The 16,005-nt window shown below is 43.4% G+C and overlaps 1 protein-coding gene across 1 annotated transcript in view; it reads right to left on the bottom strand.

The window, feature by feature from the left end:
• Positions 1-13,579, bottom strand: part of LOC141258550 (5-hydroxytryptamine receptor 3A-like) — a 30,145-nt gene extending 16,566 nt beyond the window's left edge. The window contains exons 1-4 of the mRNA XM_073673528.1: positions 13,513-13,579; positions 12,999-13,156; positions 5,547-5,591; positions 3,927-4,036 (exon numbers count right to left, since the gene is read on the bottom strand). Of these exons, the coding sequence (XP_073529629.1) occupies positions 3,927-4,036; positions 5,547-5,591; positions 12,999-13,156; positions 13,513-13,579 (380 nt within the window). The remainder of the gene's footprint in view (positions 1-3,926; positions 4,037-5,546; positions 5,592-12,998; positions 13,157-13,512) is intronic.
• Positions 13,580-16,005: the final 2,426 nt, after the last annotated feature.

The raw sequence follows: 16,005 nt of genomic DNA, 5'->3' as shown, positions 1-16,005 counted from the left end.
GCCGAATTTGCTCTGAACAATCATACATCTTCTTCTGCTGGTTGTTCGCCTTTTTTTTGTTGTTCTGGGAGACATCCGTCGTTTGGGTCGTTCTCCAAGTTGGGATCTGCCGTGCCTGAGGAGGAGAATTTTTCCGGTGATTTGGAAAGAGTTTGGACGGATGTGCGTGGTAATCTTCAGGAGGCCAACAGAAAATCTAAAGACTACTTTGATAGGAAACGACAGGAGATTTTGTTCGCTGTTGGTGACATGGTTTGGTTGTCCTCTAGGAATCTGCGGTTGAGGATTCCTTCTAAGAAATTGGGTCCCAAGTTTGTAGGGCCCTTTAAGGTGCTTCAGGTTGTCAACCAATCTGCTGTTAGGTTGGAGGTTCCTACCTCCTGGAGAATTAATCCGGTCTTTCATGTCTCTCTGTTAAAAAAAGCTGTTGTGTCGGATGGTGACGCCTCTGCCTCTGTTCCTCCGGTGGTGGAGGACGGGGAATATGAAATTTCTCGCATCCTTGACTCTAGACGGTATAGAGGTAGTTTGCAGTATCTTGTGGCCTGGAAAGGTTTCGGACCCGAGGATAACTCTTGGGTGAGGTCAGATGATGTTTCCGCGTCCAGACTTATCAGAGCGTTTCACAGGAGATTTCCTGATAAGCCTGGTCCTAGGGGATCCGGAGGATCCTCTTAGAAGGGGGGGTACTGTTAGAACCTTGCTGTTAGGTTTTTTTTCCTTTGCTGGTCACATGACCTTGTTGGCCTATTTAATCCTGCTCCGCCCTTCTGGCTTTGCTGGACTTCATTGTATATCTACTTTCTAGCTAGCCTGTGCTCTGTATCTAACTCTGTTAGTTTGCTTGGTCTACGGACCTCTATGTTCTATCTATTTTGTTTGTTCGTCTGTCTGCTACTATTTCTGTTAGGAGGTGTTCCATATTCCTCCCAGTCCTTAGTACTTGTAGGGATTCCCTCCTCACATCTATAGGTCTCCGTACAGACTAGATTAGGACTTTAGCAGGTCTGATCGCAGGATCAGGTTCCCTGTTACATCGTAGGGATTCAGCTGAGTCTTATAGTAGGGACAGATCTCCTCTCTTTCCTTAGCTTTGGTAGCAGAACATAACACCTTCGTTCCTTGTTCCTGGAGCCTCCTCCGCTCCTCGTCCTTCCTTCTCCTTCCTCCAGGCTCCAGCCGCTCTCTCAGGCCTGCCTGCGGAGCAGAGCTCGGTCTGAGCCTCTGCTCCCTGTCTTCTCCTCTTACTCTCAACTCTCTCTCCTTGCTCTTTCAGTGCTGGCTGGGCCTCACAGGCTAGGCCTGCCTCCGGAGCAGAGCCCCATGCAGAGGCCCCCTCTCTGTCACTTCTTCTCTCTGACTGAACACAGAACTAAGATGGTGCCCACCTTTTATACCTCCTTCTCAGTGCACCCAGGAACTGCTCTCTCCCTCCTATGCACTACAGGGTTCCCCTTCCTCAGTGTTCCCTCCCCCCACTCTAGCCAGGGACAGGGACTGTCGTGCTCCACTTGGAGCATATCGGTCGTCCTGCCCCCCCGGAAATGTGGTGTAATGCATGCAGGTGTCAGGGTCCTGATCCACACTCCATCCTTACCTGGAAGTGAGATATCGCACATCTGGTTGAGATGCAATACCTCTGTAGCGACCAAACCCTCGGGGCGCTACACATACATCGAGATTGGCAAAGAAATGGTTCAATGACAATGAAGTAGAGGTGCTGGATTGGCCACCACAGTCCCCAGTCCTCAACCCAGTCGAACACTTGTGGGTAGAGTTTAAGAAAAAACTGTATACATACAGTGGGGGTAATAAGTATTTGATCCTTTGCTGTTTTTGTAAGTTTGCCCACTGACAAAGACATGAACAGTCTATAATTTTAAGGGTAGTTTTAATATTGAGAGATAGAATATCCCCAAAAAATCACATTGTATAAATTAGATAAATGTTTTTGCATTTTGCAGTGAGAAATAAGTATTTGATCCCTCTGGCAAACAACACTTAATACTTGGTGGAAAAATCTTTGTTGGCAAGCACAGCAGTCAGACGTTTTGTAGTTGATGAGGTTTGCTTACATGTCAGGAGGAGTTTTGGTCCACTCCTCTTTGCAGATCATCTCTAAATCATTAAGATTTTGAGGCTGTCGCTTGGCAACTCGGAGCTTCAACTCCATTCCATAGGTTTTCTATGGGATTAAGGTCTGGAGACTGGCTAGGCCACTCCATGACCTTACTGTGCTTCTTTTTGAGCCACTCCTTTGTTGCCATAGCTGTATGTTTTGGGTCATTGTCTTGATGGAAGACCCAGCCACGACCCATCTTTAATGCTCTTACTGAGGGAAGGAGGTTGTTGGGCAAAATCTTGCGATACATGACCCCATCCATCTTCTTTTCAGTACGCTGCAGTCGTCATGTCCCCTTTGCAGAAAAGCACCCCCAAAGTGTAATGTTTCCCCACCATGCTTCACGGTTGGGACGATGTTCTTAGGGTTGTACTCATCCTTCTTCTTCCTCCAAACACGGCGAGTTGAGTTAATGCCAAAGAGCTAAATTTTTGTCTCATCTGACCACAGCACCTTCTCCAATAACTCACAGAATCATCAAGGTGTTCATTGGCAAACTTCAGACGGGCCTGCACATGTGCCTTCTTGAGCAGGGGGACCTTGCGGGCACGGCAGGATTTTAAACCTTTAAGACGTAATGTTTTACCAATGGTTTTCTTGGTGACTGTGGTCCCAGCTGCCTTGAGATCATTAACAAGTTCCCCCCGTGTAGTTTTAGGCTGATCTTTTACTTTCCTCATGATCAAGGATACCCCAAGAGGTGAGATTTTGCATGGTGCCCCAGATAGATGTCGATTGAAAGTCATTTTGTATTTCTTCCATTTTCTTACTATTGCACCAACAGTTGTCTCCTTCTCACCCAGCGTCTTACTTATGGTTTTGTAGCCCATTCCTGCTTTGTGCAGGTCTATGATCTTGTCCCTGACATCCTTAGAAAGCTCTTTGGTCTTGCCCATGTTGTAGAGGTTAGAGTCTGACTGATTAATTGAGTCTGTGGACAGGAGTCTTTTATACAGGTGACTATGTAAGACAGCTGTCTTTAATGCAGGTAACGAGTTGATTAGGAGCGTCTAACTGGTCTGTAGGAGCCAGAACTCCTAATGGTTTTTAGGGGATCAAACACTTATTTCTCACTGCAAAATGCAAATAAATTTATCTAATTTATACAATGTGATTTTCTTGATTGTTTTTGGGATATTCTATCTCTCAATGTTAAAATTAACCAAACCTTAAAATTATAAACTGTTCATGTGTTTGTCAGTGGGCAAACTTACAAAAACAGCAAAGGAGCAAATACTTATTTCCCCCACTGTACCCAAGTGCGTCGACCAGTAAACACCGACTTTGGGAAGAGACCTGGGATCAGATTTCAGTCGAGACATGTTTGAATTTGATCAAGAGCATGCCCAGAAGGATTCAGGCAGTGTTGAAAGCCGAAGGCAGATTTACAAAATACTAAGAAAATAATAAAAATTAGAATTCAGATTTAGATTTTTAGGAGCAAAACAGTAACAATGCACTGACATGACAAGAATCTGCATAAATAATCATATGATAAATAGTTGCAAGTCAAATTTATGTATGAGATAGCCAAGATGATTGTCTATAAAATGATGGTAGTCTCACGTTCGAAGCAGTACAGTAGTGGATGGTGAGATATGGAGCCTGAAAGTCAAAAGTTCAAAACATTGTTACCCTTTTGCTTTTCAGTGTATACACAATAGAAACAACGTATAGCATCAGCTCCATGTCAAGTGCAGGGGGTTTCTCCACACCTCACATCTAGAAGCTTGATCAACTACTGGTATTAGTCACAGAATGTACTCATACAAGTACTATTAAACACACGACCGACAACACATACAACTCATAGACAATTATGTCAGGTGTCCAGATGTCCTCTACTGGCAGTGAAATTTTCTCAACTGATCCACATTTTCCTGGGGTCCAGGTCAAAAACTCATGTTGCCAAAACTGGACGAAATGAGAAAAACATATTAAATATTAAAACAGTAAAATTTTGTTTGTTTTTATTTCCCTTTTTTATTAGAAGAGGTTACAAAATGATGTGCATGTATGAGAATGCCCCTCACATCAGAGCCAAACTAATGAGGATGTATGGGAGGAAAAAGAGGGTCTGTTTTTTTGTTTTATCAAAATGAGCCCCATGCTTGCTAATGGGCTCTGCCTGGTATTACAACTTCGACAGGTTCTTGTATTCTTTTTCTTTTCATTACTTTCTACAAAAATGTTTAAAGGCTATGTGCCCACGATGCAGAAATGCTCCGGATTTTTCCTGAGCGTTTCTGCATCTCCCTGGCAGAAAAAACGCATGCGGATTGTACATGCGGATTGTACATGCGTTTTTCCTGCCAGGGACATGCAGAAGTGAAGCGTTCTTCACATGCATTTCCGTATGCGGGTTGTCAAGCGCTTTCCAAGCGATTTTAGCATCACTTGGAAAGTGCTTGTCAACTTGGTCACACTATATAAATCCATGCAAGCGGCATGGATTTATATAGTGTGACCGAAAGAATGGTAAAAAATAAAAAAATAAATATATACTTACCTTCCGATGGCCCCCGCAGTCTTGCTTCGCTCTGTCCTGGCTGCCGGCAGATCGCGGTAGACTTGAAGGACCTGCCGACGTCAGCATCGCATGACCCGTCACATGACTATGACGTCAGCGCAGGTCCTTCAGTCCACCGCGATCTGCCGGCAAGGGAGGACGAGCGCAGCGGGGGCCATCAGAAGGTAAATATAACATTTATTTTTTATTTTATTCTTTTTTTTACAGGTTCTATGGTACCCGGGTCCGGAGGAGATGCTCCTGTCCTCCACACCCAGGTACCATCCGCACATTGAAACGCATGGATTCCGCATGTACAGATGCAGTGATGCGGATTCCATGCGTTCCAATGCAAGTCAATGGAGGCTAAAACGCAGCGCTTCCGCAAAATAATTGGTAGTGCTGCGTTTTTTTCCGCAATGATAATCCGCAGCGGAAATTTCCGCAGCATGTGCACAGCACATGCGGATTATCATTGGGGACCATGGCAGGCCTTCTACCATGCGTTTTTTAAGTGTTTCTGCAGCGTTTTTGCCGCTGCGGAAACGCTTAAAAAACGCATTGTGGGCACACAGCCTAACTGTTCTAAAAAGAAATGGTGGCTGTGTTATATAGCTGCGACATTTTTAAAAATGTGGCATACCCTAGGTGAAGTCAGTAAAACACAATAATATGAAGTATTTAAAACCTATACTCCTTTTGAAGATAAAGTATGTATCCATATAAATTTGTTAGATTGAAACCAAACACGTTCTCCTCCAAATGTCCTAACGTGGGATTACCTCTCGTGTGCAATTCCATAAGTGTATGCTTCCAATTACTACTCTGTTTTGAAAACAGGACCACCAGATTACTAATCTCATAAATCATGTACATAACTAATATATCTAAACTAAAATGGGTAATGTAACTTACCATACGTAGCCAAAGGAAAGTGGTTAAGATCTGGGTTTTTTCATTCTAAAATGAAGAAAATAGTAGGTTGAAAAATTAAGAAACAAGAGATGGTGGTGTTACCTACTATGGGATTCTCCAGATCAAATGCAATACTTTTATATATTTTCAAATTAGTAAGAAGCACATTTATTGCTTTATGTAGCATCAAGGCTTAGTATTTTCCATAGAATATATTATATACCAGATACATCTTCTACTTTGAACCCAACAAGGCAACCTCACTCTGATGGGTCTCCTCTCTCGTCTCATTCATCGTTCTTCTGCTTGCTTCATGTGAATGACATCATCCACACAGTGTCCCCAAATCGTGCTCCTACGCTGGTGTGCTTTGCTCTGCCCTGCTGAGAGCAGAGCAAAGTATTGCAATGCGCATGCACTGGGTGAGGCCAAAGAGCGCCGATGACCTGGAAGTAAATCCGACGTATGCACATTACAGTACTTTACTCTGCCCTCAGTCGGGCAGAGGGAAGTACATCTGTGCAGGAGCACAACTGGGTGACACTGTGTGGATGACGTAGGACGCGACACCTACATGAAGCAGGACAAGAGGATGGCGCTTAAGACGAGAGTGGAGGTGCCGGATCAAGGCCAGCGATACCAATCGGACTGGACCGCACCGTATAGGGGTATAATAAATGGTATTTTTTGTGCTATGCACAGGGGATTGGGGACTTACATACCGATTACTAGACTTCTGTAAAAGAGTCCTTAAAGGTGGTGACCATATTTTATATTAGGAAAACCTGGTGACAGGTTCCCTTTAAGCAGTACATCTGTACTTTGAGAAACAAACCCCTCTTTCTTGAACCTAGGCCTATAAATTTTACTCAGAACTCTTATCTATCTTGTGTTTAAATCTTCTTTGTGTGTTTTTTTGTATGGTTGTTACATGGTATTATTTCCTAAGAATATTTTTTTAAAAATTAACGTTTTGGAGCTGGAACATTTATTTCTTTAATCCATTGTTTAAATTGAGACTCTTCTCCCAGCAAAAAAAGCTGATTTTTCCAGTGGACAATTCAACTAGCTACACATTACCTGTGGTTTCTGCCAGGGCTGTGGAGTCGGAGTCGTGGAGTCGGAGTCGGTGCACATTTTGGTGGAGTCGGAGTAGGTATAAAATGGACCGACTCCGGCTCCTAAAATATATAATAAATTGGGTGCAGTAGATCAATGCAGAATGTGCTGAATATTTTTTCATAGGAATTTGGGAAAGCTGATCTAAGGCTACATTCACACACAGCGTTTTTGCTGCGTTTTTTGAGGATACATTTTTCAGCTGCAAAAGCAGATCAGCTTTTTAAAAAACCACATCACCTGAAAGGTTTTTGAGCTCATAGATAATGTTTTCAATAGCAAAAGCAAAATAGAATAAAATAGAATAATGCCGCACAAACTGACATGCTCATTCTTTGTGAGGATCTGTTTTTGAGCCCAAAAATGGATCCTCACTAAACGATGTGTCTGAATGTCATATCTTGAAACCCATTGACTTTGCTGGGATGCCCAGAGACACTGCATTTTACTGCAAAAAACGGATCTGCAAAAACGCTGTGTGTGAATCATGGCCCAAGCCAGCGAGGGGCAGGGGGGGGGGATATGTTTAAAAGACAGCTCATCCAGCTTGTTGTGAAGGACGGTGTACCATTATCATTATTTGCACGACCAGCTTTTACAGCTCTTAATGGAGAAATGGCCCGTAAACTTGGTGTTTCTCTGGAAAGATAAAGTATTAGAAAATTAGTGATTGAAGAAGCCCTTAAACAAAAGGAAGGTCTTAAAAAGACTCTCAAAAGACGCTTCCTGTTTCTTAAAATGGATGTCTGCACACGTCACAGAGTGAACTATTTTGCCATCAATGTTCAATATGTTTGTGACAACAAAGAAATTGTTACCAAGACACTGTCAGTAAAAGATACTAAAGCTCATCACACCAGCCAGTTTCTCCAGGCCTTAGTGGAAAAAGTTCTGCAAGATTACGAACTCAAAAAAAGAACAGGTTCTTGCTATTGTAACGGACAATGCTTTAAACATAAGTACAATTAAACTGATGAATGAGAGTAATAAACAACAGCTAGAAGAACATTTAGGATTCAGCATGTTTGAGATGTAAGGCCACAGTGCTGTTCATGTAACTGAGGAACAAACCGATATTACAACAGAAGAACAGCAAAATGATACTTTAGAAATAGATGATCTTGTTGAAGCTGCTTCACACCTCTTTCCTATTCATCACATGCGCTGTGTTGTGCACACGCTGCAGCTGGCAATGAGAGAGTCTGCAAGAGGGACATGCTGGAAATCTGATTGGAAAAGTGAGGAAATTGGTTATTGCCACCAGAACCCCTAAAATTGATTCCATCTTGAAGAGACGTGCTGGGAAAGGGGCAATTGTCGATCAAGCCACTCGGTGGGGCAGCACTTATTTAATGATTGAGCGATTGCTTGAACTAAAACCGTTTCTTTATAGATATGGCGAACCCTCAGGTAACCCTAAATGAAGGTCAATGGACACAGGTGGCTGAATTGAAGGAATTGCTTAATCACCCATTTACCGTGACTAAAAAATTACAAGCTGAGGATTTAACTCCTGGCATTTTCATAAGGGAGTGGAAGAACTTGCTATTTTGCCTGTCCCACAGAGGAGGTTTAATCGCAGATGGCATTTCTGCTTCAATGAAACGGAGAGAGACACAGCTATTGGAAAATAAAATTCTTCTGGCAGCTGTTTATGTGGACCCAAGTCATCATATACTGCTTGATGATCAACAGCTTACTAAAGGAAAAGAAGCTCTGACTGAGGTAGCAGTTAGGATGAGTGGCCTACAGGAGGTCTGCCAGGCGCAAGAGGACCTGGGTCCTGACAGTGCTACTGCTGCCATATCTTCATCCTCATTAGATGAGGAGTTTGACTTTGACAAGTATTTGGATGACATGGAGCAGGCAAAGCGTTGCCGCAAGGAACAAAATTTTACTCCGTCTCCTATAGCAAGCAGATTGACCATATTTCAGCAAAATGTTTCACTTGCTCTCAAAGAAATATAAAAATTCAACCGTTCATCAAAACTGACTGTGCATGAGGCAATTCCTTTATACCCGGAAATTGTTAGAGATGTTGCCCACGTGGTTACTGCTTTGCCTCCAACCCAAGTTAGTGTAGAGAGGTTGTTCTCTAGCCTTAAAATTATTAGGTCAGATTTGAGGTCATCTATGAAGGAGGATCTGATGGAGGCAATACTATTTCTCAGAACAAATTCATTGACTGCACAAATGTTATATAGTATGTTTTTGTTGAAATATAGTATGTTTTTGTTAAATATAAGCAATATACAGCACAAACCAAAAAGTTTCGATACACCTTCTCATTTAAAGATTTTTCTGTATTTTCATGACTATGAAAATTGTACATTCACACTGAAGGCATCAAAACTATGAATTAACACATGTGGCATTATATACTTAACAAAAAAGTGTGAAACTACTGAAAATATGTCTTATATTCTAGGTTCTTCAAAGTAGCCACCTTTTGCTTTGATGACTGCTTTGCACACTCTTGGCATTCTCTTGATGAGCTTCAAGAGGTAGTCACCGCAAATGGTTTTCACTTCACTGGTGTGCCCTGTCAGGTTTAATAAGTGGGATTTCTTGCCTTATAAATGGGGTTGGGACCACCAGTTGTGTTGTGCAGAAGTCTGGTGGATACACAGCTGATAGTCCTACAGAATAGACTGTTAGAATTTGTATTATGGCAAGAAAAAAGCAGCTAAGTAAAGAAAAACAAGTGGCCATCATTACTTTAAGAAATGAAGGTCAGTCAGTGCGAAAAATTGGGCAAACTTTCAAAGTGTCCCCAAGTGCAGTTGCAAAAACCATCAAGCGCTACAAAGAAACTGGCTCACATGAGGACCGCCCCAGGAAAGGTAGACCAAGAGTCACCTCTGCTTCTGAGGATAAGTTTATCCGAGTCACCAGCCTCAGAAATCGCAGGTTAACAGCAGCTCAGATTAGAGACCAGGGCAATGCCACACTGAGTTCTAGCAGCGGACACATCTCAACTGTTAAGAGGAGACTTTGTGCAGCAGGCCTTCATGGTAAAATAGCTGCTAGGAAACCACTGCTAAGGACAGGCAACAAGCAGAAGAGACTTGTTTGTGCTAAAGAACACAAGCAATGGACATTAGACCAGTGGAAATCTGTGCTTTGGTCTGATGAGTCCAAATTTGAGATCTTTGGTTCCAACCACCGTGTCTTTGTGCGACGCAGAAAAGGTGAACGGATGGACTCTACATACCTGGTTCCCACTGTGAAGCATGGAGGAGGAGGTGTGATGGTGTGGGGGTGCCTTGCTGGTGGCACTGTTGGGGATTTATTCAAACTTGAAGGCATACTGAACCAGCATGGCTACCACAGCATCTTGCAGCGGCATGCTATTCCATCCGGTTTGCGTTTAGTTGGACCATCATTTATTTTTCATCAGGACAATGACCCCAAACACACCTCCAGGCTGTGTAAGGGCTATTTGACCAAGAAGGAGAGTGATGGGGTGCTACGCCAGATGATCTGGCCTCCACAGTCACCAGACCTGAACCCAATCGAGATGGTTTGGGGTGAGCTGGACCGCAGAGTGAAGGCAAAAGGGCCAACAAGTGCTAAGCATCTCTGGGAACTCCTTCATGATTGTTGGAAGACCATTTCCGGTGACTACCTCTTGAAGCTCATCAAGAGAATGCCAAGAGTGTGCAAAGCAGTCATCAAAGCAAAAGGTGGCTACTTTGAAGAACCTAGAATATGACATATTTTCAGTTGTTTCACACTTTTTTGTTAAGTATATAATTCCACATGTGTTAATTCATAGTTTTGATGCCTTAAGTGTGAATGTACAATTTTCATAGTCATGAAAATACAGAAAAATCTTTAAATGAGAAGGTGTGTCCAAACTTTTGGTCTGTACTGTATGTGGGAGTCGTGGACTCGGAGTCGGTGTAAGGGAAATTGAGGAGTCGGAGTCGCAGGTTTGGCTTACCGACTCCACAGCACTAGTTTCTGCAAGGAAAATGAAGCATTACATGTCAGCCATTCAGATGATTGACAGTTCATGTAATGTATGAATGGCTCGAGTTTGCTATAACACTTGTGACTAATGCCCTCATAATGCATGTGGTCTATCCTGAAATTTTGGATAACATGGTCAAATTTTAGATGTCTGATTGGTGAGATAAGGGGGGTTGCCTCTTTCCTATCACATCAAATTTCCTTTTCTTGTAAGAGAGTCTTCTTTCTTAATCCTTCTTTTTTCTTTATTGTGTTCTTCATACTCTGGCCAAGGAAATTCTGAAAACGTCCACCACCTAGAATTCTGTTGTATTGTTCGCAATGTATTAATCCCTAGATCGCACTTTAATGTGCTTATTATACTTTATGTATGTTATTTCGTTGTTCCTCTTTCAAATTCAAAGTTGAGTTAAAGGGAAGGTGCCGCATTTTTACATTATGTAAAATAAATTAAAATGTTAAATTCCTTAATGTTATAACATATTTTCAAATGCCCAGTATTTATAGTTTATTTTTTATTAATTTGTTTTGCAGCTACTGGGGGCTGCCTTCTTGCTTTTCAGGAGTGTAAGAGTTACTACACTACACTCACACTCCTTCAAATACGGCAGCCCTGGACATAGGTTTCAGCGGTCGGATGCCGACCCTATCTGTAACATTGTAGCCACATTAGCTGTGAACTGTGCACGCCTCTGTGGGCTGCTCAATTCACAGCTGTAGGTGTGTCTAGGTGCCATTTCATTGTGGCCCAGAGCTTCCACACTGAGGACATGTAATTGGAAGCTTTTTACACACACACACAAGCTCCCCCAGCTCTGCTCTCATATTCTCCCATCCTCCACTGCCTGTGCAGTAAAGCTATGGACCCTCACCGCTGCACTGTTTAGTCTCCTCGGTCCTGGCCTCGCAGCTGCTCTCTTCTCCACTGCGTGCAGCTCTGCTCCTCAGGTCCACGTTGCTCCACAGTCCGTTGTCTTCCTTCTGCTTGCTCTTCTGTAAATATACTGAGATCCACTTCCTGTTTAGCAGCTGGTTGAGATTAGATCACAGTGCAGTCACCAAGAAAATGGCGGTGCATTGTCTCTAGTCTTTATTCTGCCTCCCCCACTTTTGGGTGTAGTATAACACCTAAAAGGGGAGGGAAACATTGATGTCACAAGGACACTGCCCCAATTTTGAAGCTAACGTAATGCAAGTAAGCATTACTGTAGCTGCTTGAGGTCTATACAGGAAGATGCTCCCCCTAGCTGCAAGTATAGGTAATCTTTTTTTTTTATAGATATTTTGCATGTTGCAGTGTTTGCAATCTATGCAAACACTGCATTACAAAGCTTAAATTAATATTATAATGTTATTTTCACAAAAAAAAAAATTGATGGCACCTTCCCTTTAAAACTATTGACATTTTTTTATTGAATAATATCAGTATAATTTACTGATAATTTACTAATTATACAATTATATTACTTTTTTAATTTGTTTCTACAATTCTCACCACCAGGTATCTAAGTTTTAGCCTACGTTTCCACCATCCGAAGCCTGCTGCGGCCCCGACGCTGCGGAGAAGCTGCCGGCGGCTTCCGCTCAATTTGCTAATGAGCGGCACCATTTTTTTTTTCCACATGCGGGCTTTCCTCATAGAGGTTAGGTCTATGGGGAAAGCCCGCATGTGGACCCGCCGGAGAAATTGACATGCTGCGGTCTGGAAAGACGCGCCGCGCGTCAGTTTCCACGGATGATCCGCAGGTGCACAGAGACGCATAGCGGACATAGGATTTCTACAAATCCCATCCACTATGCTGTAACATCTGGCCGCTGCGGGTTTGACGCTGCATAAGTCTGCAGCGTCAAACCCGCAGAGGCTCGGGATCGTGGGAACATACCCTTAAAGGGAAAATGTCAGCTAATTCATGCAGCCTAAACTGCACACAGCCTGAATCTGAGAATGGCTGGCTGCAAAATTGCCGGCAGGTATATTTTTTCTGAAATGCTGGAGAGTTTCAGACAAATTATAGTTAGAATATCTGGCCTGGGATCAAAACCAGAGGTGAGACTTGTCCAGTGCTGCCCTTGGCTGGCTTCTTCTAGGGTTGTTGCAGGTGATTGGCAGGTATCTCCCATAGCAAGAGACCTGTCAATCACCTTCAACAGCTCTGGGAAAAGCTGGCTGTGTATGACTCCAAACTAGACTCGTCTTTGGTTATGGTCCCTGGCCAGATCTAATGATATTTTTTCTCAAACATTCAGGAATTTCAATTGCGCAGCCAGGCTCTGTATCATGCTGCACTTGGTCTGGTTATCAGGAATCAGGTGACAGGTTTCTTTTAAACACTGCAACGTACATACAAGAATTCTTACCACTCCAAGCACTGCATAGATTGTGAAGGAGATGTTCACACTTGTTGGGCGGCTATAATTGAGGGTTGGCCGAAATGACTTCTTATTAAACACACTCTGCAAGGATTCATATGATGGTCCAGCTTCAGAACCAGAACATTGTAACTCAGCACTTTCAACTGAAAGAATAGCAGGAAATAAGGACACATGTCAAACACTTTTAAAATATACAACACTGAGTTATTTTCCCAATTAATGATGTACAATACAAAGTTATATTGTGGTACTGTTAGCCAGAAAAATCGATGTAAATACTTGTATGCCAAAAATGACAAAAGTATTCTTGGGGTGATACCTTTATCGGCTAACCAGAATATATATATATATATGCAAGCTTTCAGAGCACAGAGGCTCCTTCTGCAATCTTGCCTGAAGAAGGAGCCTCTGTGCTCTGAAAGCTTGCATATATATATATATATTCTGGTTAGCCGATAAAGGTATCATCCCAAGAATACTTTTGTCATTTTTGGCGTACAAGTATTTACATCGATTTCCCAATTAATGTAACAATTAAATGGGTGTTCCAGTTCTATGATACTCATAAGTATCCCTATTCCTGGAATAGGTCATTAACATCAGAACTGTGGTGGTTCCACACCCTCATCGATCAGCTGTTATCAACTCTGGCAGTAGCCTGATGTAAACAATGTATGAAACAGAACACCACTAGTCCTTCAAACTGTTTAGTGGCTGCTGCACTGCCAATTACTGCAGATAAGCTCCTATTCATCATGGAAATAGCAGCTGATGTGCAGTACCTAGGAGTGGCCCTACAAGGTGAGATGGACCAGTGGGTGTTCTGCTCCTTAAACTGTTTACATTCAGCCTCTGCTGGAACATCTACTATAGTTATACCACTGTAGCTGTTCCATCAAGCCAGTGGAATTTAAGAAGTTTGATGGGGTGTCGATGAGATGAAATAGCAGCCAGTGGATTAAGAAAGCCCTGAAGCCTGCCTTGGTAACAACTATACATAGAAAATACAAGGTTATTCTATTCACAATAGGTGATGGCTATGCAATGGTGTGTGATATGCCTCTCCCTCTTGAGACAGTGTTTGTATAAAGTGTGTGATTTTATTGCATTTTTGTGATTGTTATAATATAAGAAACTCCATAGAGAGGTTAAGATTTAGGACATAAGGTATAGTGCATACTGTTAGAAGATGGTGACTGAAGTTAAGTAAGTGAAAGGTGAAATTTCCCCAGCAACAGACTGCTGGGGCAAGACAGGTCAGCATACAGTTAATATGGTTGAGACCAGCCCACCCACCAGGGGAGGGGGTAGAGGTCAGACCAGAAGAAGAAACACTTCTTGATTAAGTTAGATAGTGGGAGAGTTCAGTGTTAGCAAGAAGAAAAGTGAAGTTCAAGGGCAGCGGGCTGGAGGCACGAAAAGTACCTATAGTTCGGGCGTTATGGGGTCCTGTGGAACTCCCTGCGGACATTCCTGGAACATCCGGAGCCTCGGGCTCGAGGAAGTAGCTATGGAGAGCACTGACATTACTTCCATAACGTGGAAGATGGACGGGGAAACGCCTGAGAGGGACATGACAGATCCTGTGAGTACTGTGACGTCTACCAGAAAATACCTGGGGCTGAAGGGACTAATGAGCGGAGAGAGAGAACAGGCTGAAAGAACGGAAAATGTGAACATGTACTGTGCCAGGAACCTTAGTAACAGAATTGAAGGTTGTGCCCAATACTGCATGATGCCACCTACTGAACTGAGACTGTTAAGTAAAGTTGGACTGGTAAAGCACGACCAGGTGTCGTCTGGTTTAGGTGCAGCCGTTCCTGGATCCGGAATCAAGGAGACAGCATAGGCCTGCGGCCGAACCGTGAGTGTACTACAGCACACACACAAAACTGGGAATTGGGATGCTGTATATTTGTAGGCTGCCAGGGTGTGGAACCCCAGGAGCCCCTCGCCCGTTATTACTGCCCTGCGCACCTTACAACTACAGCTCATCTTTTCCTCTTTGCATTATAACCTCTGCACAGGTCACAGAGCATGTGTCTAGTATATTCTTTCATAGAAGTCAATGAGTTATCCACAGACTATTTTTTCCAGTGGCTTGTGTGTCTGCTGTTAACAGAAGTTTGGACAAGATTACAGTTCCTATGAACATATAAAAAAAACAGAATATACATTCAGAAAATAAAAACAAATTAGAAAAAAAGGAATATATTTCTATCTGGTTTCAATTGTTAAATGTCAAACAGTTATTATATCCACTTTAAAGGTAACCTGTCACCAGTTTTTTCCCATATAAAGTCGGGCTAACACCTGAAAGCCCTCATATACAGCATTCTAGAAAGCTGTATGTATGTCCCAATGTGCTCTACATCAGTGGTCCCCAACCTTTTTTGCACCAGGGACCGGCTTGAAGCAAGATCATTTTTCCATGGCCCAGCAAGGAGGGGGTGGGGTGGGCGGAGCTTTGGTCATATGGGGGCGGGGTAATGGAGGGATTTGGAGTTTAGTGCATACTTATCATATAGTGTAGACCAGGTCCCCGCCAGGAGCTATGCCAGGAGCCCCACATAATGTGCTGTGCCAGGAGCCGCATCACTGAGGCCCCATCACGCCCTGCAGCAGGACAGGGCAGCTGTCCTGACAGCTGCTGTTCAGCTGCATTTACTTCATCCCAGGGGCGGACACAGACTGTAGTGGGCCCCTGTGCAAGAAATTTTTGGGGGCCCCCCCCGCCCTTCATAAGGCAACAAAGTTATGTAAACATAACCCCCCCATGTGCATCTCTCACCCCCCCATGTGCAGCTCACCCCCGTGCATCTCTCATCCCCCTCCGTGCATCTCTCATCCCCCTCCATGCATCTCTCATCCCCCTCCGTGCATCTTTCATCCACCCCCCGGGCATCTCTCATCCCCTCCGTGCATCTCTCATCCCCCCCGTGCATCTCTCATCCCCCCCGTGCATCTCTCACCCCCCCCGTGCATCTCTCAT

The sequence above is a fragment of the Phyllobates terribilis genome, unplaced genomic scaffold (genome assembly GCF_046119375.1).
Source record: "Phyllobates terribilis strain yellow unplaced genomic scaffold, ASM4611937v1 Scaffold_3__8_contigs__length_932513732, whole genome shotgun sequence".
Taxonomy (NCBI): domain Eukaryota; kingdom Metazoa; phylum Chordata; class Amphibia; order Anura; family Dendrobatidae; genus Phyllobates; species Phyllobates terribilis.
This window is presented reverse-complemented; position numbering and strand designations above follow the sequence as displayed.